This window comes from Fringilla coelebs (assembly GCF_963513975.1).
Source record: "Fringilla coelebs genome assembly, chromosome: 20".
Taxonomy (NCBI): Eukaryota; Metazoa; Chordata; class Aves; order Passeriformes; family Fringillidae; genus Fringilla; species Fringilla coelebs.
In genome coordinates this window covers 1,519,329-1,546,497 of record NC_140046.1, presented here as the reverse complement: position 1 = coordinate 1,546,497, position 27,169 = coordinate 1,519,329, and the positions used below count along the sequence as shown (strand labels likewise).

General features: G+C 49.6%; 1 protein-coding gene across 2 annotated transcripts in view; it reads left to right on the top strand.

Moving 5' to 3' along the window:
- The first annotated feature begins 4,537 nt into the window (after positions 1 to 4,537).
- AATF (apoptosis antagonizing transcription factor) overlaps positions 4,538 to 27,169 on the top strand; it is a 37,250-nt gene continuing 14,618 nt past the window's right edge. For both annotated transcript variants that reach the window (XR_014616644.1, XM_084218905.1), the window contains exons 1-8: positions 4,538 to 4,644; positions 6,034 to 6,222; positions 6,424 to 6,846; positions 7,386 to 7,523; positions 17,878 to 17,992; positions 18,301 to 18,505; positions 19,210 to 19,374; positions 21,407 to 21,490. Coding sequence is in view for 1 of the 2 variants with exons in the window: in XM_084218905.1 (XP_084075031.1) it covers positions 4,560 to 4,644; positions 6,034 to 6,222; positions 6,424 to 6,846; positions 7,386 to 7,523; positions 17,878 to 17,992; positions 18,301 to 18,505; positions 19,210 to 19,374; positions 21,407 to 21,490 (1,404 nt within the window). In the remaining variant the exon portion in view is untranslated. The remainder of the gene's footprint in view (positions 4,645 to 6,033; positions 6,223 to 6,423; positions 6,847 to 7,385; positions 7,524 to 17,877; positions 17,993 to 18,300; positions 18,506 to 19,209; positions 19,375 to 21,406; positions 21,491 to 27,169) is intronic.

The window sequence follows — 27,169 nt, the reverse complement described above, 5'->3', positions numbered from 1 at the left end:
ATGCTGGAGCAGGTTTTGGGAGATCCTTTCTTTGTCTCTGCCACGGCAGGGAGTGCTTAGCATTCCTCATGCCAACAAAACACCCATGAAGTTATAAATGAAATTAGTGTGCCCATTTAAAAATATTTTGATTATAAATCTGGGATTTATTTATTTGTTGATAGTACTTGTGGTGGGCTCGTGCTTGGAAAGCAGAGTTGGATGTGAGAGTTGTTCACTCATTAAATGCAGAATTGTAACGCAGGAATTGGAGAGGAAATGTGACCTTGTGGTGAGGTGGCCTCCAAATTCCTAAACCCATGTCCCTGGGGTTGCTGGAACCGTGGCTGTGGGGTTTCTTGGGGTGTTTTCAGGGTGTCCCTGCAGGGCTGTTCCTGTTGGCACACGGGATCAACAGTTGTTGTTTTTGTTGGCATCTCGTGGTTTTGTTGTTGGAACATCCCTTGGTGACTCTGCTGGGACACGGCTGTGACTGGGCTCTCTTACAGCTTCTGCTCCAGGATGTCACCAAATCCAGGGACAGCTCTGCCTCGGTGCCATTTGGGCACTGCTCACAGTTTGGAAAATCCGAGAATTAGGGGCATTTTTAATGCTTGGTTTTACTCCAAGCTCCCTCCTGAGGAACCTGACCCTGCTCAGGCTGCTGGGATCCCATGTGGCTGGGAGGAAATCCTTGGCCCAGGTCTGCAGGGCAGAGCTGGGCTGTCCAGGGTCCCTGGGCAGGGTGACAATTGTGGCACAGTGCAGAACCTGGGCTGGAAAACCTCCCCTGGCTGCCTCAGAGCAGAGTGAGAGGAATTCCCAAGGGCTGTGGTCGATTTCTGGGAGTGAAGCCCGTGGGAGAGGCTGCCTCACACACTGCCCTGGTGCCTGCCTGTGTGCTGGCATGGCTGGACACAGGAGAGCACACGGGTGGTTTGCTTAAAAATCAGACATTTTGCTCCTTCTAGAACCAGTTTTTGCCTAGTTTTTAAATTGGCTTTGGGTGGCCTTTAAAATTCTTATCTGCTGTAAGGATCTTTGGGCTGTGCATCTCTTCAGACACACTCTGTTCCTTCTATTTTTCAATGTGGGAACCATTAAGGGTTGATAAAATCTTTAAAGCAATTGTGTTTTTTGAATGAGGGATGGGTTAGGAATAGCAGAAGTGCTCAAGTAAATAAAAGCACAGAAGAAAAATACTAATAAATATTTATAAGGAAAGGTTTTTTAATGTACATAATCTAAATTTTATGTAATTTGTTTTAGTGGATGGGGTTTGCTTGTGTTCTTTTCTGTTTCTCCACAGTTCTTTTCACTTCTTTTTTCTCTCCTTTTCATGGAAAAAGTGTGTGGCTGGTTTAAAAAGAAAATTTTTACTGAACTAGCATGGCTGAAACGATAAAGGTCAGTTTGGAAAAGGACATTTGCTTGCCCAAGCGTTGGCAAGATCAGCCCCAGCTCGTGGCTATTTTTGGCCAGCACGAGGCCCTCTGTATGTGGGTCAAATTTTGCTGTTGATGAAGTAAGTCAATTAAATTCAGCAGAGGCGACTCCAGGGCAGGTAATTCCCGTGGATCTGTGGGAATGGCGTTGGAACGGGCTCCTGCAGCCCCTGCGGTCCCTCGCTGGCAGTGCCCGAGGGGCTCCATCAACGCTGCCACCCCAGCCCGTTCCTGTGCTCCGGTGAAGGAATGGCTCTGAAAGGTGGGCTCCTATTAACAACCTGCGACTGCTCAGCCACGGGAGGAGGTACAGCACTTCCCTGCCAGAGCTTCCATCTCATCTGACGGTTCCCAAAAGCTGCCGAGCTCCACGGGTGCGGCAGCAAGAGACACCGAGGGGGAGAAATTGGAAGCCGTTTTTACAGCCCAGCCTGTTCCACCTTCCCTTGTTTATCTGCTCTGTGTTTAGGCTGTTATTCCCATTCTAGCAAACAGGCATGTGAATAAAAAAGTAAAATTAAGAGGGAAAATGCCAAAGAGATGATGTCAGTGAGGTTGATGGAGTTTCTAAACAGGCCAAGGGTTTCTCTGAACCGACCGTGAGGCATAAAAAGCCTTTCATGAGCATCTTAAATGAAAATGTATCGATACAGTTTTTGTACAAATATTCCCCTGCTCTATTCTGAGTCCCAGGCACGGCAGCATGGTTGGAGGGCATGTGAACCAGAAATTAAAACCCAGCCCTGGAGTCTGATTTAATTACCCTGCTAAGTGAAAGGCAGAGGAGAGAGAATAAACAGCGGTAGAGGCGACTCTGTGGGTGAAATATTTTAACAATCCCCGACTTTCATAGGCTGAAGCTGCTGTTTGATGTGGCTTTGTATTGACTGCATCTCCTCCTGAAAAATTGTGAATTAACAGGTCCTGTGGCTGTGGGAGTGAGCGGGGGGTGACCCAGTGGTGAGGGGTCCCCCACACCTGAGCACACTTTTTGTTCTGCACGGGTGTGAGTGATGGATGTGGCACAGAGGAGGAACAGAGGCTCTGCCAGGCCCCCTGAGTTTACAGCTGTGGGGCCGTGGATTTGAATGCATTGCTGCCTTTGGGATTTATATGGAGCAATTGTCCCATTAGTCTCAGTGGGTGAAATCCTGATCTCAGTGGCCTGGGTATCAAAAACGCTGTGACTTCAAGAAGCTCATTTTTTACTCCAAAGGACTAATGCAATTCACTTGTATTTTTTATTAATTCTGCTGGGTCTGTTTTATTTAACCATCACTAAAAGCCTCTCTCCCTTCATTAACAGGGCAATTCATTATTTGTGAGGGTAGAGAACATCCCTTTTTCACTCGAAGAGTGCAGAGGTTTGAAAATGCAATTATGCAGGGGAGTCTTGGTGCTAGTCCTTTGGTTGTGTGAGTGGTTAGTTACTCAGAAGTAACTGCACAGGTAAGCACTTGTTCCTGCTACTTAATTTTTCCACGGATTTATTTCTCCAGGCTCCTCCCTTTGTTTATGGTGGCATCTGGGAACCAAATACCAACAAACTCAAAGGGTACAAAAAAAGGAAAACCTAGAAGCAAAGTCAGGGAAGAAACACTGTGCATGCCTCCTCGTTTATAAGTTTTCTGATTTTTCAAATAATGTCTTTGTAAATAAATAAATAAACAAACAAACAAAAATCAGTGTTTAATTTCTCATTGCTGGAGCAGGGGTAATCCCCCACCATCGGTTATGCAGAGCATTAGAACCATCCATCCTGCTGTGGCAAAATAAGTACAAACTCAACAATAAATACAACTCAAAACTGAGTTGGATTTTATGCTGTTGGGTGTTTAAAAGCTTGGGGAGGGAGGTTTGCTGTGAAAATGTGCATTTTCAGTAAACATTGGGTTTTCTATAAATCCAGCTTTATTTTGTCATCAAGGTACCCAGCGTCAGGGAGGGTCCCAGCGGCGTTGGGAAGGGGAGGGCGATGTTTGGGTTTTTGCAGCCGCTCCCTCGCGGTGCCTGCCAGGTTTCTCCCGGCTGTGGGAGCCCGGTGGAGGCGATGGGAATTCCTGATATTCCTCTGCCCTCTGTAGGAGAAGCGCCCGCATGAGCCGTGCGGCGGGATGGATCCGGCTGCATCCCGGCCCCGTCCTCCCCGCACCAGCCCCCTCCTGCTCCTTTTTACGGCATTCAAAGGCTCCTCGGGGGCAGGGAGGACAAGAAGGCCATGAACATCAGCTCGCTCAGGTTCCCATGGGGCTGCTGGGGCCTTCGCGGGTGAAACCCCAGCGCTGGATGTGGAAAGCCCAAATCTGGAGCTCGCTGTGGGGTCTGAAGCTCAGAGCTTGGAGAGGCTGAGTGGGGGCCCTGCCTCTTGGAACAAAATCCGTGCCAGCCTGGACTGGTGCTCCCCAATTCCGGGCAATTCCTGGAGGTTTGGGGCCACCTCAGGAGCACAGAAAGGGCCCGGGAGAGGCTGCAGAGGGCGAGCCCAGAGCGCCCGTCCCAGCTAAGGCTCTCTGAGGGTCACGTCTGCATCCCCTGGCTGCGGCTCCTTGGCCTGAGTGTGACCCCGGGAGCCAGAATTCCCAAATTCCCCTTGGTCGGTGTAACTCAGGTGTAATTCAGGTGTAAGGATCTATCTGTGAGCGAGGCCTGGCCTGAGAACCCAGCTCCGGGGCCTCACTGCTGTGAGGGGGACTCCAGCAGAGGCCACAGAATATTCAGCACAGGACGGGAGAAGAATTAATTCAGCTCTGCACAGCTGGAGAGGCAGAGAAAGTTTGACGTTGATTTAAAGCAATAGTTGTCATATTGTACATTATTAATGGCACTTTGCTGCTGTGCTGCCGGTTTGGCATCCGCTACCGTGAGCCCCAATTCTCACAGCCCTGCTGCGAATCCCCCGGTAATGGCGGGGGGCTCGGGGGGCTCCCGGCTGGATCCTGGTGTGACCCCAGGATCGTTCCCGGTTGGATACCGGGTTTATTCCCGGTTGGATTCCGGGTTTATTCCCGGTTGGATTCCGGGTTTATTCCCGGGCGCCCCCTCACGCCCCGTCCCCTCACGCGCAGGCCCCGCCTCCAGCCCTGCCCCCGCAGCTGGCCCCGCCCCGCCCCATCCCCGCCCCGCTCTCCCCCCAAGATGGCGGCGCCCTTGGCGCTGCAGCTGCAGGAGCTGTTGGACCCCCGGCCCGGCCCGCGGGACCCCGAGGATGATGCGGAGGAAGGTGCGGGAGTACCGGGACGGGGGGGTTGGCATCGCGGCCGGCGGGGCCGGGAAGGGCTGGCCCGGGCGCTGCCGGGGCGCTGCCGGAGCGGCCGCACGTGGCGCCGCGGCGGTGGCGGCGGTGGGGTGGGTCGGGCTCCCGCCGTGCTCTCGGCCCGGAGCGGTCTCGGGGATCGGGGCTGTTCGGGTCTGGGGGTTACCTCTGCGGTGGGGTTCATGGAGCCGCCTGTGGGATCGGGGCTGTGTCCGGGATCGGGGTTCTCCCGGGGGCTGGGGCCACCCCAGGGGTCGGACCTGTGTTAGGCCCGGCCTGGTTCTTTCTTGCAGTCTGTGAGAACAAGAGCGTCTTGTAAGAAACGTTTTAATAACTGAGGAAGGTACCGTGGTCAGCAGAGGCGTTTTCCCATTTTACTAACCATTATTTTGTCCCAGACTTCACAGAAGCCCAGACTGGTTGGGTTTGGGGCCTCAGAGCCCATCCAGTGGCACCCCTGCCATGGCAGGGACACCTCCCACTGTCCCGGGTGCTCCAAACCCATCCAGCCTGGCCTGGGACACTGCCAGGGGTCCAGGGGCAGCCCCAGCTGCTCTGGGGAGAGCTTCATCCCGTGGTGGTGCCAAGATTGAGGATCCCAGGAGTGGCTGGAAGGATCTGTCTCTGCCCTTCCTGCCCTCCTTGTTGCCCAGCATTTTGCCATCCTCTGCTGCCTGGAGTGGCTGTACTTTGTTGCTTTGGTTATGAGCAGATTTTTTTGCCCCCTTCTGCCTCTCATAAACACTCCAAGCGAGGCATTAATATTTCCAAACACACGTTAGGAGCGCTCAGGGGTTTGAGTCTGTCATTACCCACAGAGCTGACCCTGTAATTTGGCACAGGGTGCCTTGAGTGGAGCAGGGAGGGAGGGTGGTGGGATGTGTTCTCTGGGCTGGACTGCTCTGCTCTGTGTCCTGCAGGAGATGGGGGTGAAGGAGGGCAACAACCACAGTGGAATGATTTCCTCTGTTGAGCTTTTCTGAAGTGTTTATGTGTTTATGTGGCCTGTATATATAGCAAGAGGCCAGAGTGCTGAATTGGAGTTTTCCTCTTTTAACCTGCAGGCATGAAGTGAATGAAGGCATTGCAGAGTCATGAAGGGCTCAGAGACCCTCCTGCATCCTTGGGAGGGCTTGGATGGGTTTAGTTCATGTTCTGCTTCGTGCAGGAGCCTTTCCTCCTTGCAGGAAATTGTTTGTGTGCCTTGCCTGCACTTTTCCAAGTGGCTGCTCCCCTGTGCAGTGCAGGGGGGGAAGCTCTGTGGTCCTTAACGGGGCGTGAGGAGCTTCCCAGGGCTCCTTCCAGGCTGGAATTCAGCTCAGTTTCAGACACCCTTTCCCTTTTTTCCTCCCACAGCTACAGTTGCTAAAGTGATTGACAGATTTGAGGAGGAAGGCACGGATGACATTTTGCCTGTTGGCAATATCAGGAAAAGAGCTTCGGCCTCTCTCCTGGAAGCTGATAAGAGGTACAGTGGGAAAGCCACATCTCGGAAAGCTCTGCAGGAGGAGCTCTGGGGAGATGCTCCGTCTGAAGAAGGATCTGGTAAGAAATCTCTTTTTTTTTTTTCCCCCCTTTTTGTTGGCAGAGCATGATGTCAGCTCGTGACTGGGCATGGCAAACCTCAGGGCCCTGTTACAGGGCAAGGAACAGCCACAGTTAAACTGGACATCAAATAGCCCAGACCTCAGCTGATGCTGGTGAACTTTTCTGCCAAGTAAATAACTTTTTTCTCTCATTTATCAGCTGAAGAAGCACTGGATGACTGGTACAGTGGCAGTGAAGGCTCAGAAGAGGAGGACAGTGTTGGCACTCAGGGCAGGGAGAAGCCCAGCAGTGCTGGCAGTGAGCAGGAGGAGGACTTGGAGGATGATGAAGAGGCCAAGGCACCCAAGTTCAGCTCCCAGAATATCACAGACTTTGAGAAGTTTACAGAGGGCATGGATGATGCAGGGAGCAGTGAAGGGGAGGATGAAGATGAGGATGAGGAAGAAGATGGTGCTGACATGGAAGAAGGAAGTGATGAGGAGGAGGAGGAATTTGGGAGTGAAAACCACGATGATGGAAAAGAAACCAAAGACAGTGAAGATGATGGGGGAGTGCTGACCTTCTCCAGAGGACAGGAGTCTGAAGAAGTGGAGAAGGGCAAAGCTGTGAGGAACCAGCTAGGTTTGTGCATGTTTGCTGTGTCTGCTGGCAGTGTGAAAGCAGCCTGAGCCCCTCAGCATGGTGCATGCTGCAGCAGCCCCCTGTGTGTGCAGATGTTCTGCCAGATGTTCTGGTGTCACTGCTGCTATTACAGCTCCTGATGGGAAGTGTATTTATCCATTAGCTTAACTGAACCAGTGCTGCATGTCCTCATGGGACCATTGGGTTTGGGAACTCCCTGCACTGGTCCTGCTGTGATCACTTTGTTTCGTTCCAAAGTGGAACTCCCAAAATGCCATTTCTTCCTGTTTGACCTGTTAAATATCAAACCTCTGAAGCAGTAAAGCAAAGGGGTGGTTTGGTCTGTGTGTCACAGAGCTGCAGTTGGCATTTGCTTTATCCAGAGGCTTGTGGCACCCATGTTGTGCTCCAGTGCATCCCAAGGCTGCCCTGAGCAGGAGGAATGCAGCCAGAGGAGAGGGCCTGAGCTGCCAGGTCCTTCTCAGGAACAAGTGCTTTGTCTTGCTAACTGATTCTTTCATTTTCCTTTCTGTTTGAAGCCCTGTGGGATCAGCTGATGGAAGGCAGGATCAAGATGCAGAAGGTGCTCCTGACAGCCAACAGGCTGCCCCAGCCAGACACCTACCCCAGGTTCAGGAAGGAGGGGGGACAGGACTTTGACCACGCTGTGGAGAACTGTAAGAGCCTTTTAATCTTTCTGCCTTGCTCAGAGCCTGACAAACAGTTGCTTATTGCTGTTCAGTGCGGAGCTGGGCTGCTTTGCCCAGAGACACCTTGTAGCAGTTTTGTGCTGGGCCGGTGAATGCAGGGTTTACCCAAAGCAGGAGCAGTGCAGCCCAAAGGAGGGGCTGTGCAGGTGAATTCCAGCATGGAGCTGCTTCAGCTGTTCATTCCTGAGTCTCTGTTAATGACACTGATCTGATGAGATCTGTGGTAGATTCTCCCATGTGGAATCATAACATGCAGGCTGCAGTGGGTGACTGCAGAGTACTGGGCTGCAGTGTGGTGTGGTTCTGTTTAGTTTCTATCTTAGGACACCTTTTTTTCTGGCCTTGAGGTGAATGCATGGGGAGGGAGATGTCTGGGTGGTCAGACATGACCCTGAACCTTGGTCCTGCAGCAAATTTTGGCTGAGATCCTCTGCCTCAGGGCAGGGCAGGGCAGTCAGCTTACCTGCAGTTACAGGTGAGCTGCTTTCTGCTTCGAAGTTGGCTCTGCTGCTTGAAATGAAGTGATTAAGGACAAAAAGGCAAACTCCCACCAAGGCTGTGCTGACCTTTCAGTGGAGCACACGTTATTAATGTCCTTAATGAGATGCATTACAAGCTGCCCCAGCTCCATGTTTCATTACAGGTCTAAGATGCAATATCATTAAAGACCTTTAACAGAAACAATGGTTGACATTTTGCTATTTCCCATAAGCAAAATGCACCCAGGAGCATGGAGTGTAATGTCCCCAGTGCTGCAGAGGCTGATCCCTCAGTTGTGCAGAGCTCTGAGGGAAGCTGCACTGCTAAGAGGTGCTGGGTGATTCCCTCCTGACCTCCTCATCACCTGGGCAGGGAGTTCACTCTGATGTTCCTCATAGCTTGGGTTTGTGTTCTGTGGGTCATCTGTGGGGACAGAACACAGGGCTGGAGTGACAGGGGCAGTGTTAGCAGAGGAAATCTCAGGCTGACAGATGGGAAATAGTGAATTTAGGGGCATTCCACCACTACTGCTGCGCCTCAGCCTTGGACAGGATTGGGGATCATCGTGGCCTGGATGATGCTCTCCTTTCAGGGCAGCCTCAGCACTTCAGCCCAAACCCACAAAATAAATCTGGCACGTTTTCATCATCCTCATTGAACAAGAGGGAATGATTTGGTGTTCCAGTTGCACAAAAGACTGGGTGCCAAAATCCCAGACTCTGGGTGAGCCCTGCAGGATGCTGAAGTCAGGAGGCTCCCAGTGCTCTCAGAGCTCCTGAACAAGAGTGTTTCCAGTTATTTTCCCCAAATCTTTCCATTTCTCATGAAATTTCTGTGCTGCGCTCAGAGGAAGATTGAATCTTTTGAATTGGAAAATGGTCCTTTGTGTATTTTCCTCTTGGGTATCTCCTACTCAGGACAAGCCTGTTGTGGTGCTGGAATTCCCTAAGGGCTGGAGTGTAATTGTGTTAAAGAGTAGACAGCAATTCTCCATCCATTTGCAGTTTTCAAGCCAAACCTGGGTGAAAATGGGAAGGTCATGCTCATTTTCCAGATTTTGAGAGCAGAGGTTACAATACCTAAAATGTTTAATTTATTGTTTTTGTAATCTTTTATGATTTTTTTTCTTTTGAATGTTACAACATGCTTTGGACAACCTTAGATTCCTGAGATCTCAGGTTCTGGTAGATGATTTACTGCAAAATTGCTTATAAATTGAAGTAGAAAATGTTTTGCAGACCTGGCAGCTTTCAGGCTTCACACCCATTTGTCACCCAGCATTTCCCTTTGTGTATAGAACAAGAATTAATTAGGCTGCACTGCAGGAAAAGTTTATGGCCATAATTTATATAGGATGAATTTCTGTTTAAAGAGACAGCATTGCTTTGTTTGTGCTGTCTTACTTTCTATTTCCTTTTTTTTTTTTAATCTTTAATTATATTCCAGATTTTTTTTTCTGTCACCCTTTTTTACATACAAATGGGAGACTAAACTGTGGTCATGGAGCTCATGTTTATTCCTGTTTTGCACCCAAGTCTGGATGGATTTAGTGCTGAGATCAGAGTGGCTGAGCTCTGAAAGCAGCACAAATGTCCCGTGTTCAGTGCCCTGCACACACAAACCCAACCAGCTCACAGTTCCAAGGTGCTGGGCTGTTCCTGCAGGACAGATTTGTATTCCCCTGCACTGCATCTTCCAGTCTGGTCCAGGGCTTGAGATGTTGCCTCTGTTTGGGGTCTTGCACGTTCAATTAATGTTTTTCATAATCAATGCGAGTCAGAATTTGCAATCTGCTCCTGATTTGCACATTAAAGAGACCCATTAATTAAAAATTCCAATCCCTGGCATGTTCCCGCAGGATCCCTGCATTATTTACATAGGAAAGGAGTGCAAGGTGCAAGTTTCTGTGCTGGGGCTGTGCACAGATTGCAGGCCTGCCACTCATATTTCACTCTGCTGCCAGCTTGGAAGGGGAGCTCCTGGAATTGTCCACAAAAATCCCCTCAAGGGCAAGGAAGAGCCAAAGCAGAGGTGGAATAAACATTGGTGGAGCCACATCCAGTGTCAGGAATTAAACAGTTCCAGTGTTTGGGGCTTGTTGTGTTAAATCTTGATAGGGTGACAAAAAACCCCACAAATAATTGAGGGACAAGGAGGTAACAAATCTCTTCATCCTCAAAGGCCCTGAGCTTCTCAGTACAGGCCTGTAGCTTTTCCTTTCTAATTCTGGTTAAAAATACTAAACTGGGAACACTTCAGTGACTAATACTCTATGCTTTTCAAAAGAGCTGGGAATTGCAGCTTTTAGATAGCAGATTGTATTATTTTCACTTTATAGTTGGTGAGATGAGTTAAGAGTGTTCAGAGACCCAGGTGAGGAAGGTTTTTTGCCAAAAACTGATGGAAATTGCAGGATTTTAAAGGGACAAGTGGCTGTGCTTTCCTTTTGCAAGAGTTCAGGAGGTCCCTGAAATGCAAACTGCTCACTGCATTTTTGTGGGGTTTTGGGGTTGTTTTGGCTTTGTCTCCATCTGTCAGTGGATTGAGAGAAAATACCAGAATCCCACATTTCTATTGCTCAGCATAAGCTGCAGATAATTTCAAGAAATGGAGGAAATAGTGGGTTTGGTAGAAGTAGACATGCAGGGTGTGTGGGGATGGATTTGCTCAGTGCAGGAATCAACAGCAAATATTAACTTATTTGCACTTTGGAGAGCCAAGGTTTGTGATCAGTAATAAAATATACCTGAGTAGAGTGAATCAGATTAAAAAAAACCCCAAAAAAACAACCAAACAAAAACCAAAACAACAACAACAAAAACAAACAAACAAACAACCCAAAAAACCAAAAACCCAGAGGGCTTTGTTGCCTTCTGGGAAATGAAGTTGTTGGATTTTTGTTCCTAGAACTTGGAGGGACCCAGAAATGGCTCTTTGTGAGGTGGAAGTTTGTGGTGAGTGTGCTGGGAAAGAACTGTGCTCCTGTCTGGAATAATTCCTGAGCTGGGCCCTGGCACAGCAGGTTGGGTTCCTGTCCCATGACAGATTCTGTGTCTTGGCACTAAACAGCACCACATTTAGACCTTTCTGTCTGGGTGCTTCATACTGAGCATCTCCATTTTCTTCTGGGTTGGTTCTGCAATATTTTGACATTTAAGAGAGAGGGAAAGATTCTCTTCAGTCTCAGTTAATGTATGACTATGTTCTCAGTGTCTTTTTAATGAGGATTTTTGTTGGGCTCTCTTAATCCCAGTCTTTAAAATAAATATTTTTACATCCTCCACAACATCCAGGTAGGTCATGTTGAAGACACTGATTAAGCAGGGGTTAATTTTGGATATAATCCAGTCTGCTGTAGGTGCCAGAGAAGCTGTTCCACTTCCTGGGAGAGAGGATGTGCTGGCAAGGCCTCCCCCTCTCCCCTCACCTGGACACACCTGGGTGGGAACAGCTCTGTGATGAACTGGGATTTACTGACACAGGCTTGGAATTTTTAAGGGAAGCCTGCAGGACTCAGCAGCCAAGAACTCCCTGGTAATTCTGTTCTCACCTCCATTCCTGGGTGGCTTTTAGAGCTCCAGTGTATCCACACCTCCATCTGGAGATGTTAATGCATTAATACAGAGCAGGGTGAGTGTCACAGGGAGGGGGAGGAACTGAGGCACAGGCAGATTACACAGTTTCCAGAGGCATAGAGCACTTACAGGATTAATTGGTGCTAGGCAAGATCATGGACTTAAATATATTCTTGCTTTGAAGATTTTACTGGGAGCCTGCACAAATGTGTGACAGCAGAACTGGGTTTCAAGCCTGAGTGTAAATTATTGTGATCAGATCTAGCCCACTTAAAACTGGTAGTTCATTTTAATTGAATTGTGTTAGTCTGGACACTTTATGAATACAAAAAGCATCAGCCCTGTCAGTTCCTGCAGGACTGGATGTGATTGAAATGGATGTGGATGCAGGTGTCCCCAAATTCCACCTCTCCTCTCTGGATGCAGGTGTCCCCAAATTCCACCTCTCCTCTCTGGTCTCATGGAGAATCTGTTCAACTCTTTTTGGGACTGAGCCAAAGCCTGTGGACACTAATGAATACTCTTCCCTCAGCTGAAAGAAATGAAGGAATCATGATCTGATCCTTTTTTCTAAATTTTGTGGAATATGCCACAGAGAGCTTTTGGTGGGCAGTGGGCTCAGTGAGGATGAGCAGCTCCTGGGCCATTCTGGGTGTGCTGTGAGAGGGAAGGGCCATGGAGGGAGAGGCTGCACACATCCCAGGGCTCAGCTTTGGAGCTCTCTAGTTGCTGTGTGAGTGTTAAGTTGGGTCATGAGGTCAGTGATGTTTTGGGCACAGAATTTGGGCTGTGAGAGGTACCAGGAAGGTATTTTGTGGTTTGTGATTAATGTCTGTGATTTGTTCAGGAATTCTGTGGGGGAGGTAGTGGAGAAATGCAGGACTTTTATTTAACATGCAGTTTTGGGCTACTTGCAGAGAAAAAACTCTTATCCTCCCTCACAGAGTGCCAAGGCTTTTGGCTTGTGGTATTCAGTATTTTTGAGCAGAATTGGTGTCTCCTTCTCATGAATGGGTGTGGTAAAATGATTTTATAGGTGATCTCCACAGCCACGTGTGTTGTTCAGTGGTGATGTCTGAGGTTTATTTGAATTCTGCCTTAAATTTTGGCACAGGAAATGCTGGGACAGTCCCTGGCTGGTGACCTGATCCAGCTGTTCCTCAGGCCTGGGGATTACACGACACTCAGACAGCTTTGCCTACACCTGAGTTTCTCAAGATTAATAGCTAATTAAACTGAATTTAGCTAAATATTTGTGCATGTTAGTCTGTGTACTGCACAAACAAGATGCAGGGCAACAAAGGCTTTAAAAGTGTCCAGACAAGCGTGTGCAAATGTCAGCTAACTTGGATTAATTGGCAATTGGGTACCTTGAGATGGAAACTCAGGCCTTGTCATGATAAATATAATTAATGGCCTGGTATTATGTGGGGAGGTCAGTCTGGATGGGCTAATGTTCCCTTCTGGCCTTAATATCCAGATATAACTATGAAATCTCACATTTCCTCTTCCTTTCTCCTCCTTGCCCATGTACGTGGGGCCTCCAGGCTGGCAGAGGCAGGAATGTGTGCTGTCAGCTTCTTTGCATTTCCAGTAATGGAAAGCATCAGTTTTTATAAATCTCATTTTTGCCAGCCCCATCCCCTCCCTGGTTTGGGCTGATATCAAAAGATGATGGTTGAGGTGAATCAGCAGAGCATGAGCTTCATGGAAGTGTTTCTCTTTCTCTCCTCCTCAGCTGTCCCCCTCCCCCAGTCCCCTCTAATAAACCCCTGAACACCCAGCCTTTATTCTGTTGTTGAATCCAGTTATTTTCTTTACTTTTAGCAAACTCATCTGTGTCTGATCCTGTTGTCCTCCCTGTCAGATGCAGTAATATTGGAGTGAAAGGGCTAAATTGAGGCTGTTCTGGAACTCTTTGGGAGTCAGCTGAAGCTCTGCTGTGGAAGGGGGGTGCAGCCCTGGCTCCTTTGTGCCCAGGGAATACAATTTTCCCCTCTGCAAAGGCTCTTGTATCATTTGCATTCCAATGGAACCAGCAAACTGGGCTTGGGTGTGGAGCAGACCTTTGCTGCCAGCAGCAAAGTCGGCCCTTTTCCTCCTGTCATTTGGTAGAATTCCCCAAACCCCCTGTTTTGGGAAGCATGAAAGGAGTGTTGCTCCCATCATTTCCTAAATTTGGGCAGATTTCCCAGTGCTTTGTGCTGAAGTGTGTGAGAAATGGGAATGTAACCACACCACCTGTAAAAAATCACCTTTAGCCCAACTGAGTGTGGGCTGGCTCTTGGAGCTCCTGTATCAAACAGAATTACCTCTTGAATTTCTGTGCCATGTTGCTTGGGGACCCCAGGATGCTCAGGGGGTGCCAGGCTGGAGCTGCTGGCATCCTCCTGAGGTTCCTTCCACCCTGGGAATTCCACGAGGCTCCTGTCCACAGCCCCATGTCTGAGATGTGCCACCTGGAGGAATTCCCCCTCCTTTTCCTGGCTGGGAACGTGGTCCTGCTGCTGGGAATACAGAGCAAGCTCCAAAAGTAATACTGACAGCCTTCAGAATTATGATACACTGGAGCTGCGGCGTAATTCTTTGTTGAAGAAGTTAGAGGCCTAAAATGTTAAGGCTTATTGTTATTCCGAGTTGATAATCTCTGCCTTGCTTTAATAATTTTTCCTCATGCCTGGATAGCCTGCGAGTTGCACAATAATCACTCACACAGCTTTGTAATCAATGCCCAAAGTAATAGGATTCCGCTGGCCAACGGCAATTAATAAATTTGTGTCTTTTTTAAAACACTAGCAAGTCGGGCCTGAAATACGACTGACTGGCTTTCCTCATTTGCATATTTATTGCAGTGGAAAAATTCTTGCCGAATGATTGATGTTGAGCCTGCCTCTTGAATTCCAAACAGCACATTATTATGAAATGAAAAATGCCGGCCATACAGTTGATTAAAGTTGAAGACAGTGGAATCGGTGTTTTTTAAGATTGTGGGAGAATTAAAGGCATATTTTAATAGATGTTGACAAGAAGTGAACTAACAAAAGCAAAGCAAAGGATTTGCTTGAAAAGATTTAATCAAACGTGTTTGGTGGGGGATTAATTGCTGGGGATGACGAGTGCAAGTGGCTGCTGCCGGCTGTGAATGGGGAGCATTGTTCCCAGGCCAGCTCATCGAGGGCCATTTTGACCTGGAGTTTAACTCCTGTCCCACAGCCCTTGAAGGGAGGGAAGGTTCCTGCTCTCCATGGAGTGCTGGGATAAACCTGTGCACCAGGTGGAGGTGCTTGTTGTGTGCAGCCATTCGGATCAGAGGGTGGGTTCCTCTCCTCCTTTTGATCGGCGTGGTGGGATCATGGGGGCTCCCTGGGGACTCTCCATGGAGGCAGGGGAGCACTCCCAGCTCAGCTTTTAATCTGCATCCCCTCATCCCAATGCAAGCATCGCTCCAGTTTTCCCCTGTGGAGGGGCAGGGGGAAGGGAAGGCATTGCATGCCTGTGATATTCCAGTGATGCCAGAGCCCCAGATTGAACTGAGGGGGAAAAGTCCTCCATTTCCAGTGCTGGGACAGCTCTGCAGTGGAGCTGTGTGCTGGGTAGGTGGTGGTTCCTGCTGGTACATCCTGGGAAGGGTTTTCCCAAGGATTCAGTGTCCTGCATGCTCCCACTGCTCCCTGCAGCTGCTTGGGAGGCTGAAGTGAGGCCCCATCTTTAGAGGTCATGGAGGGCGGTCCAGGGCTTTTCCTGGCTGGGAAGCTGTGGGAATGCTGGGCCTGGAGCGTGGATGGGCACAGCAGCCCCCAGCAGCCCCTCCCCACGGGCACTGTGTGGATTCCAGGGCAGCTCTGGGATCAGCCCCTGCAGCCAGGTCCCCCCACTGCAGCGTGTCCGCAGCCCGTGGCACTGACAGAGCTGATTTTGTGTGCTTTTGGGGCAGCAGGACAGCTTTCATCCCTGGTGGGTCTCCTGGCACTTTGATCCATGGCAGTGCTATCCCTAAATGGGGCTAAGTACTCCAGGGCTGCTTCCAGCCTGGGTGGGGGGCTGCAGGACAGGAGGATGTAAGAGCAGCATTGAGGCACACTGTGATTTACTGGTCCTGGCTCTGGATGGATGAACTGCTGCCTGCTGGGTCTGGAACAACTTTTTCCCTCCTGGCCACAAAATGGAGGGGTTCCTGTGGACTCTCAAAAGGGACTCTTCCAGGGCAGTGTCTCACCACTGGCATTCTGAGTCCCATCTGAGCTGGAGGTTACATTCCAGGCAGGTTTGTTGTGTGCCAGTTTCAGACAAGGAGCGGCATTACAAAAGTCCTGCTGGGGGCAGGAGGGTCAGTCAGTGTCCAGCCTCCTTTCTAAATGATCCAGTTTGCATCCATGGAACAGTTTGGGTTTGTGCTACCTTCATTCACAAGTGGGGTCAGACCCTGCCCCAAAGCAGAGGGGCTTCAGAGGGAAGAGGAGATGAAGAGGAGGCTGGAAGAAAACAGCCCCTTCTGGAATGAAATGTGAGATGGATAGGGCAGGGCTGGATGGGCAGAGAGCAGAGGAGGTGACACTTGGCTTCTGAAGCGGAGTTACAGCACCCTTAAGCAGCCAGCAGTAGAAGTGAGAATGCCATCCAATAATGCTATTAAATACCCAAGAACTGAGAGCAGGGAAATTACCCAGCTCTAAGAGGCTGAGATGAAGCCACTGCCTGGAATAATTAGCCCTCCCACCTGGTTAGACACACGGTCATTGTCTTCCCTGCCCTCTCCAGCCCCTTCACTCCAAATAAAATTGCTCCCCATCCCCACTTCTGCTGGGCTCTGTGTCTCCTAGCCTGGGGCAGCCTGAGCCTGTCTTTATTTCCTTGCCTGCTCACCACGGCCCTGCTGTACCCCAGAAGGGCTGGAGTGCTACTCCAGTTGTAATTGCCAGGATCAAAGCTGCCTGGGGTGCATTAGCACTGCTGCTGGAGGAGAGGCAGCAGGGAGAAAATAAACAGTTTGGGAAGCTCTGGGGACATTGGGCTGTGTTGCAGGCAGTGGGAAGGATTTTGCTGGTGTAAGCTGTGCACTCGGGCTAGGGTGGGGGCACTTGGCTTCTGCAAGTGATGCTTTAGCTACAGACACCTACAACAAATGCATTTTTAAGGGCTTTTGTCTGTTTGTCTGGTGGAATTGTTTTGATGCTCACACACGTCTGATTTACAAGTGCAGCAAACCTAATCCGTTAATAGGTTTATATGGAGCAGTTGTCAGAGTGGATCTATAATGAACCATGGGCTCAGGGAGGGCCAGTCCAACAGCTGATCTGCAACAAAAATCTTAAAGCATCTTCTCCTTGACACTGCTGTTACTGAGGTCAGGCCATAATTTATCTGAAGGTGGTGACAGCTGAGCAATATCACAGTGGGAGCACGCAGGAGATTGAGACCTCTGAGTGTCTGGGCTGATTTCTGCCTCTGTCTGCCTGAGGAAGATTTGCTGTTCACTCTACCCATGATCTCTGTGTCCCCCACTGAAAAGCAGAAATAAAGAAAACAATGGACTGGGGAAAAGTTCTCCCTGTTCTTTTTGTGCCATGCTGAAAGGGAGGTTGGGGAGTTAGCAGAGCAGCCCCACTGGCTCTGTGGCAGAGGGGGCACCAGGGGCAGCTCTGGGGAAGGTCCCAGCTCCTGCTCTCCACACAAACCCACGTGCTCTGCCAGCCAGAGTAAGGTCAGTTTAGGTTTGGGGTAGGGCTGTGCCAAGTGTTTCAGCTGGCAGAGCTGACCCTGTGGTGGATGTGCAGAGGGACAGTTTGTGGAGGCCTGGGCAGACACTTGTTTTCTACCAGAGAGTTCTGCAGGGACGCTTGTGGGTTGCCACAAAAGAGCTGTTTTTGAAGAGCAGATGCTGTGGCAGTGTGCAGTTAACCTGTCCCACAGTCAGCTGGAGCTGTGTGTCCTCTGAGAACCCACAGCCTTTGGAACAGGCACTGCATGGACATAGGAGGACTGTCAGCTGCAAAAGCCTTTACACAGCATCACATCTCCCTTCAGGATTTGTGTGTGCGAGCAGCCTGGGGTGCAACTGCTCAGCCCAGTAAAAATCATATTCTCACCATGTATGGATCAATTTACCCCCTTCCACCCCATCTTTTCTTCCCTTTCTCTCTTCCTGAGGATCTCTGGGCCTGCAGTTCTGCTTTTCTGATCAGAGTCCTCTCGTTAAACTCGCCAGGTCATGGTTCAAAGTTTCCCCCATAGATCAGATCTCATCACTTGTGTCTCTTGCTCTGCAGGTTGTAAAGCCCTGGAGGCCTTGCTCAAAGTGCTGGTGGAACTTCAGGATGAGCTGCTTTATCAGTACCCAGGCACGAGGCATCTGGTGGATGGAAAGCAAGCAAAAACTGAGAGGTAAATGCAAAAAGAGGTAAGAACTTCCTGAACCCTTTGGTCTCCAGCAAACAGGACAATGCCCAGCCCTCCTGCCCACCCTCGCCCTGCTGCTCTCTCAGGTGCTGCTGCTGTGTCTGGGTGGCAGACACTGTTATTTGAATTCCTTCTGCCTGGTGGGACGTCTGGTTTGGAATATTTCTGATTATGGAGCAGGGACTAAACCGTGGGGCTTTTAACAAAAATATCATCAGTGTGGAGGGGCCAGCAAGGATCCCACATTGCCTGAGGGAGGGACAGGGTGTTTATCCTGAGTGCTTTTGTTCCAGTGAGGATGAAATCCTGAGCAGCAGCGATGAGGAGCCAGTGGAGAAGGCTCAGGAGAAGAGGAGGAGCCTCCCCAAGCGGAAGCTAAAGTTTGAGGAGTACCCTGAGTTCATAGCCAAGCGCTACAGGGACTTCAGGAGCTACAGGAACAGCACCCTGCAGAAGTGGCACGACAAGACCAAGCTGGCAACTGGCAAAATGGGGAAGGCAAGGCCTGCTTTGTGCTGACATGGCTCCCATGGAGCAGGGATCTGGGGAACGAGTTCATCCTGAAAAAGGGGAAATTTGGGTGGGGTTCATGGAATAAATTCGTCCCTATGAGTGAGGGGAGGCCCTGGCACAAGGTGCTCAGAGCAGCTGTGCCTGTCCCATCCCTGGAAGTGTCCCAGGCCAGCTTGGGCAGGGCTGGGAGCAACCTGGGACAGTGGAAGGTGTCTCTTGGTAGTTTCTGTGTCTTCTTAACCAGACATCCCCTCATAGCCAATAATCTCCAGCAGCAAATAATCTCCAGGAAAATGCCACTCTTGCTGCTGCAGGAGCTGTTTGTGGTTCCTCCCAGAAGCAGGGCCCTCTGAGGCTCTCCTCCTCCACGAAGTGTAGGCTTTAATACAATGGGTAATCATTTCACCCAGAGATCCAGGGTCTCCTCACATCTCTGAGTTGGTATTAATCATGGAGAAGTTAATCTGAACCAGAACAGCAAAGGCATTTTATTAAGCCAGGCATCAACTCGCCTCAGGTTGGGAAGGGAGAGCGAGGGAGAAACAAATAAAAAATCCTCACAGAAATCCCTGCACCGAGCCCCAGACCCCCTCCTGCTGCTGGAGCTGCTTATGCAGTGACATGGGAAGACAGAGGGGGGTGCCTGGAGGAGAGGCCGTGCGTGTCTGACACCGCTTGATGCCGTGCAGGGCTTCGGAGCCTTGGAGCGCTCGGTGCTGGCGCAGATCGAGCACGTGCTGCTGGACAGGGAGCGCCTGCTGCGGCGCACGCAGACCCGCCGCTCGCTCTACGCCGTGCTGGGCAGGCAGGAGCAGCAGCCTGCCCCGGCCCCTCCGCCCGGGCCTGCCGACTCGGTAAGGGGGATTGCACCCATCCATCCCGGCAAACTGCGGAGCTGGGATTGCACCCGTCCATCCCGGCAAACTGCGGAGCTGGGATTGCACCCGCTCATCCTGGGAAACTGCGGAGCTGGGATTGCACCCGTCCATCCCGGCAAACTGCAGAGCTGGGATTGCTCCCGCTCGTCCTGGGGAGCTCTGCAGAGCTGGGATTGCTCCCGCTCATCCTGGGAAACTGCAGAGCTGGGATTGCATCCGTCCATTCTGGGAAACTGCAGAGCTGGGATTGCACCCGCTCATCCCGGCAAACTGCAGAGCTGGGATTGCTCCCGCTCATCCTGGGAAACTGCAGAGCTGGGATTGCACCCGTCCATCCCGGCAAACTGCAGAGCTGGGATTGCACCCGCTCATCCTGGGGAGCTCTGCAGAGCTGGGATTGCATCCGTCCATTCTGGGAAACTGCAGAGCTGGGATTGCTCCCGTCCATCCCGGGAAACTGCAGAGCTGGGATTGCTCCCGCTCATCCTGGGGAGCTCTGCAGAGCTGGGATTGCTCCCACTCTTCCTGGGAAACTGCAGAGCTGGGATTGCTCCCACTCTTCCTGGGAAACTGCAGAGCTGGGATTGCTCCCACTCGTCCTGGAGAGCTCTGCAGAGCTGGGATTGCACCCGTCCATCCCGGGAAACTGCAGAGCTGGGATTGCTCCCGCTCGTCCTGGGAAGCTCTGCAGAGCTGGGATTGCTCTCACTCATCCTGGGAAGCTCTGCAGAACTGGTGTTTCTCTCACTCATCCTGGGAAGCTCTGCAGAGCTGGTATTGCTCTCCCTCATCTTGGGAAGCTCTGCAGAGCTAGTATTCCTTTCACTGATCCTGGGAAGCTCTGCAGAACTGGTGTTTCTCTCACTCATCCTGGGAAGCTCTGCAGAGCTGGTATTGCTCTCCCTCATCCTGGGAAGCTCTGCAGAGCTGGTATTCCTTTCACTGATCCTGGGAAGCTCTGCAGAGCTGGTGTTTCTCTCACTCATCCTGGGAAGCTCTGCAGAGCTGGTGTTTCTCTCACTCGTCCTGGGAAGCTCTGCAGAGCCGGCAGTGCGATGGGGTTGGTGTGGGAGGTGGGTGGAGGAGGGTGACTTCTCTTTTCCATGGGAGATGGTCTCCCTTGGCAGCCACACCCACTTGCTGACACTGAGGTACCAACCTGAACATTTCCAAACTTTGCTGGATTTCTCCAAAACTAAAGCTGCCACCAAGGAGGACCGAGCATGCCCTTAGAGCCCCCCTTAGGGTCACCTCTGAGCTGATACCCAGACCCCTGGGAAATTATTTCTTTTTCTCACAGAAAATGGTCTCCCTTTGTGGCCACTCATGCCAATAATAGAGTGCCAAGCCAGAAATTTGGCAACTTTGCTGGATTTCTGAGTGTGAATTCCTGCAGTGTAATGGCTAAGGAAAAACATTTAAATTCCAGTTTTGTGATGTTTGCATTATCTCCTGTCCCTGTTCCTGACACGGGAGAGCAAGGTTTTCCTCGAGCTGGGATTGTGCCCTTCCTGTGCTGCTCACTAAATCTGATTTTTGCGGCAGCAAAACTTGGTTTTCACTCTGCAGTTCAGAGTCTTTAACCCAGAAAGTCCCTTTTAAAATCATACTGCATATAACCTACAGAATATGTTAGTAGTAAGCCTTTTATTAATTTAGTATTTAAGAATGAATAAATACTCAATTCTGAGAGATCAGGTAGAATTACTGGACTTGCAAGATGTATTTTTGCCATTACATTAAAAATATCTGTAGTATTTTGCCAGAAAGACTTTGCACAGTCCTATTTATTTCCCAGTAAAGGCATCATAAATCTATTCTGGCATTGGCAGCGTTTCTGCCTTGCCTTTAAATGTATTCCTGGTCCTTAAAAGCTGGTTATGTTGGGAATTTTTCCCCATTCCTTCATATCATCAAGTGTGTTTACAAGCTGCTGCAGGTGATGTCTCTGGAGTTAGGGACAGAAATGTGCACATATGAGCTCTCAGTGTTTCCTTGATGCTTGCAGGAAGTCCTCCCTCCCTCAGACTCCAACAGGCACCTGAAGGACATTGATGAGGAGATATTTGATGATGATGACTTTTATCACCAGGTAGGTGATGCTAAATGTGTGTTGCAATTATGGCTCCAGTTGGGTTTTAATGCTCACAGAGAAAATGCAGTTAGTTCTCTGCTCCATATTTCTCTTTACCTGGAAAGCTCAGTTACCTGTTTTAACAGCCAAAATCTCTGCAAGTCCCTCGGGGCACTCTGCCCTCAGTTTTCGCTCTAGGGCTGTGTGAGTGTGAAGTAGCCCTGTGGGTGTGAGCTTGCTGCTGCTGCTTGAGTGTGTCAGGAGCTGTGCCTGTTGTTCTCCCTGGGGAACAACACAGGAGAAAAAGCTCTGAATCCTCTCTGTTCTCTATGGGCAGAGCCCCCTTAGGAAAAGCAATCCCAGAGGATCCTCAGGAGCACTGAAAGTTGCTCTTGTCTCAGCCCGAATCATCTCGTTCACCTGCTGAATGGGAGAGCCCCTGGGCTGCTCCAGCACTTCCCTTGGAATTGGGCCAGCTTGGAGCCAGGCCAGTGAATCCTTTTATTTGCAAAATTCTTAGAAGCAAGTAATCTGCACCCAGTGCAGGGAAACACTGTGCTTGTAGTTCATTTAATAAAGACAGCGCCAGCTTTGTGAGAACTGAAATTGTCACATGCTGAGGAATATGTCACTGTAAGCCCATCTCAGTGTGTGAAACCTCTGCTGCTTTGATGATCCACACAGAGCCTGAACTTCAGGACTAAACAAATATCATTTTATCACTGGAAAGACAGATTTTTTTTTTTTAATTTGAATAATTATTAGAGTGGCCAGTAAAGTTCTAGGGGAGTGGGAGAGAGCTGTTGCCATGTGAGGGTGCCAGGCTCCCAGGGGTGATGGGACAGGGCCTGTCCTGTTGGCAGCAGGGGTTGAAGATAAATCTTAATAAAGATAAATCTTTTGAGATATTGCTGAGGGGGAATTTAGGGTCCAAGTGGCCCAGCAGCTCAGCTTTGGAGGCACACTGGACCCTAAGAACACAGAAGAATGGAGTTGGTGTAACAGAAGCATGGAGTGGAGAAACAGCTGAGGCTGACAGTCCAAGGACCTGTGCAGAGAAGGTGCTTCTTGGCCATGAAATGTTAATTTTTTTAAAAGAAAACAGCAATGGATGAGTGTCCCCATCTTTCCCTCTAATAACTGTAACTGTGCTAAATGGTGATTTCAGAAATATGAGCAGGCCCAGCTTAGCTTCTCCCCTCCCTGGTTAATTGGGGTGCTGGGGTTAATCTAAATTAAAACTTAAACTAATAGAGGTCATTGAGGGAAGAGAGTCACCTGAGTAAAACAAATGGGTCTGCCAGGCACAACTGTATCTTGGCCATTTCCCAAGAGGGAAGTGGCAGCAAATTGGAGCAGTTTGAGGCCCGGGCAGAGGTGAAGGATGGGTGACAGGGGCTCAGCTCCAGATCGCCTTCCCTGCTGCTCCAGCTGCAGGGGCAGCGCCAGCCAGCAGCATCTGGCAGCACAGGCAGGCTTGGGTGCCACTTTGGGACCCCAGGGACTGGAAATGCAGTGCTGAGGCTGGAGCAGGCTTTAATCACCTGGCAGTCCTTGGCAGCAGCTCCGACAGCCTCTGCCGGCCTCGTACATCACACGCAGACATCTGCTGAGCAGCCAGGCAGCTGCACATCCATTTCCCTCTCTTGCTGGGCTTTTTCTGATCTCTCTCCCTCCTCCTCTCCTTCCCTTCCAGCCTTCCCCTCCCCTCCCTCCCCAAAATGCCTCCTGGCAGAGGGGATCTGTGCAGGTCCCAGTGCTGGGGGGGTGCCCTGGTTCGTGTCCCGTGCTCGGTGGGGTTTGGCAGAGGCTGGAGCCAGTTCAGGGATCAGGCTGAGGAAAATGGCTCTGTGTTTTCTGTCACCTCCCAATTAAATTGGATTCATAAAGTGCTTTCCTTTATTTGTCAGGGCGCTGAGCTGGAGCTGAACATTGCATTGAGAGCAGGGAGAGCAGAGCACAATGGAGCTGACAGGGCCCTGAATGGCTCTGCTTTCCCTGGGTCAGAACTGAGCGCTGCTTTGTGTGTGGGGGATTGCATGTGGGCATGGAAATAAACCCTGGGAGGGAGCTGCTTCTCCAGCAGTGATCAGCAGCAAGCTCAGGGTGCTCACAACCTCTGACCCCTGTGCATAACACTGATTGCAGCCTGCATTTCAGCACCTGCCTCTTCCTTCCTATTGACATCTACATCCAGGCTTTCCTTGGGATCATTTCCACTCTTCCAAATAATATTTTATAGTTATTAATTTATTTTGATTGCTGCTTAAAAGGTAAACATTCAGATAAAGAACAGCACTGGAAATCAGCTTCCTCTATGTGTCAGTGTGAAATTAGGCAAGTGAAAATGAACCAGATTTGATGAATGTGCACAAGTTACTGATAACAGAATAAGTAGTTATACTGTTTTATTATAGATTATAATAAAAAGCTCTTCAATTAATCTGTTTTTCTTCTGGAAAAACAATTTTCTTGTCCAGGTCTTAATAGTCAGTAGAATTCAGCAGGTGGGTCTGTTGGAATTTTGTGATGATTCAGGATTTAACTCTCTTCTGCCTGTTCATCCCACTTTGCCTTTTCTCCTGCTCTTCAGGTGTTTTATAAGCAGTTACAGTTTTTATTGTGATGACCCATATTGGATGGTGGTGGAAAGCTGAGCTGAGTAATGCAGTGAAATATTTTATTTGGGTGGGAGTAGTTAAAGTGTTTCAGAAGCTCCTCATTACTGGCAGCAGTGAGAGGCTGTTTCCTTTCCTTTGAATTCTCCTTCATACGTGGTTTTTAGGGAAGAAAAAGGCTTTTTATTTTTAGAAGTCATATTTACGTACAATTCATTACAGCTGATATTGCAGCATTAAGACTTAAAATTCCAGGCTGCTACCAGGGAGCTGCTGCTCTGACATGCTACAGTGGAGATTTTATTGTTAGGTTGAAATACTCCTCTGGTAAAGGAGAGAGTGGAAATTGGTTTATTTCCAACAGGAATTAGGTTAGTGTTCATATGCTAAGTGTTCCACTGGTAGCAGCTCTTCCCAGAACAAATGTTCATCACTTCTGGCAGCAGGTGTGCCTAGGGAGAATTGGGAATATCCATAATCCCTTTTTTCCTCTGCTCTCTCTGGTTTAGGGCATTTTGTCACAGCCCACGGCCACCAGTCCTGGCTGTGGGCACCAGAGTGGAGGGGGGAGCACCCAAGGAATCACCAAATCCTTCCAGGGGGTTCTCATCCCCCCAGAGCTGGGGTGCACCCCAGGGTCAGTGTCCTTAACCCCCTGGGTGCCTCTCTGGAGAGCTTCACTGATGGGCTGATTTCCCCTGGTGTCCCCAGCAGCTCCCTGGGGACACTGCTGTCCTCTCCCAGGGATTTGGTAGTGCCCTAAACAAGGAATTACCAATCCAGAGAACTATTAAAAGTCAATAATGGTGAAGAATAGAGAAGGCTGGCTTTGTGACAAGCTGGTTTACCTTAATTAAACCGGTGAGTGATTAATATGGACAGCTGATCTTGTGGCTTTAATTAGATGCATTTAGAGTTTTGTGTGAATAAGAGATGTCTCGAACCATCCCACAGGTTAATGGCAATACAATACTCTTATCACAGGCATGTATCTTTCAAATGGCTGGGTGGATGGTTAATAACACATTTTAAAGCTTGATTTGGAGCTTCTCTTAATGGGTTCTTCGAAAATAGGCAAATCTGTGCATCTTACACAAACCTGAATTTGAATAAAATGGGCTTTAAAAAGAGACTGCCCAGTGATTTCCACTTGCATTTTATTAAATATAAAAACTAAGTTTTTAAAAAGGATTTCAAGGGGATTTAAAATAATATTTGAACTGTAAACTTACATCTTCTCTGTTGTTGGTAGAAATCCAAATGTTGTTACAGGGCTACTGAGTGGGAGCTTGACAGGGGATCTGTAGATGGACTTCTTTTTAAATTTGATTTGCTCTGTAAGGTGTAAGACAAGTGAGCCTTTTGTCACAAGGCTGATTTCAGCTCTCCTTAGCTCTTTGTCTCAACTGGCAATTCTTAGGGGTCTGCAAATCAGAAAGGTCACTGAGTGTAGGATTAGAACCACTGATAGATAGTGCATGAAAATGAGAGCTAACCTCTAAAATGAAAATTGACCTCTAAAATGAGAAATGAGCCCTGGAACAACACCCTAATGGCATTTCCAAGTCCCCCTGATGGTGCCCAGTGTGCTTGGTGTGCATCTCTGCCTGGCACTGAGGGGAGCTCCTTCAGGGCAATTCTGCAGGGAACCCCTCCGTGGTGCAGGGATCTTGGCTCTGGTGCCAGCACAGCTTTGGGTTCTGCAGCAGGAGCTCTCCTGGCACACAGCAGCACTCCCTGCCAAGGGCAGCTCAGCTGGCACTGGGAGCTGAGCTTGGCATGGGGCTGGGCTGCCCTGTCTGCCCTGGGACACTGAGCTGAGCTGTCAGGTCAGGGCAGAGGTGAAGGAGGGAAAGAAAAGCAGGATCTCTTTCAAATCAAAGCCTTTTGATGCTGGAATTGCCTAACTCTTGTCTTCACACATCAGGGCTTAAGGCTGATGGTGATTTACTCACACTTCCTAGTTAATAATTAGACACTGGGAGACACCATATATCACTCCTAATGGAATATATGGGTTCTGATGAGAGTTTTCTGTTTTGACTAATAAATTTTGAGCAGAATCGCCAGGCTTAATGAAATATTACCATTTGGGAAGTGCTTTAAGTCTTGTGCTGGGAAAACAGTGTTGCTTTATTCAGTAAATGAATTTATCATTCACTCTCTATCCCATGCTCTGGCTAGCTCTGGAGCACGAGCTGGATGCAGGACTCTGAACCAGAAAGCAGAAAACTAATCAAATCCTTAAAGACCAAAGGCAGCCAGGCAGGCCTGGGCTGACTTTTTCAGTGGTAGCCTCTGGCTACATCCACTTTTATTTTAGTAACCATTGTTAGCATGATTTATAACCTCAGCTCGGAGACTTTTGCTATTTAGATGTAACAAGATGCTTCACAGCTTTTATTTCCATTTCCTAATTTCCCTCTTGCTCCTGCTTTTTTTTTTTTTTTTTTTTTTACTTCTCCCTCATCTTTGCCTCGCTCTGCTCTCCCTGGCAGTGCCCCCTTGGAGCACTGCAAGCTCTTGTCAGCCCCAAGGTCCACAGAACTGGTTCAGGGTTAGGAACCTGCCCCAAAAATGCGTCTTGGAATTGTGGAATGGTTTGGGTTGGAGGGAACCTAAAAGCTCATCTTGTTCCACCCCATCACAGTCAGGGACACCTTCCCCTGTCCCAGGCTGCTCCCAGCCCTGTCCAGCCTGGCCTTGGGCACTGCCAGGGATCCAGGTGCAGCCCCAGCTGCTCTGGGCACCCCGTGCCAAGGCCTTCCCACCCTCCCAGCCAGGAATTCCTTCCCAGTATCCCATCCAGCCCTGCCCTCTGGCATTGTCTCACCAGTGTGGGCACAGCTGGGGCGCTCCTTGGTGTTCCAGGATTTCAGGAGGAGCCCAGCCCTGCAGGAAATGTCCTGCTGCTGGTGCCCCAGGGGCACAGGGTGGCTGTGGGTGACATCTGCTCTGTGCCAGGGACAAGATCAGAGGAGACAGCAGACACCCTCCCTGCTGGAGCAGGAGGAGACCACTCTCAGCTCTCTGCACCACTTGTGGCTGCTGCTCCAAGCCTCCCTCCCACCTTGCTTTT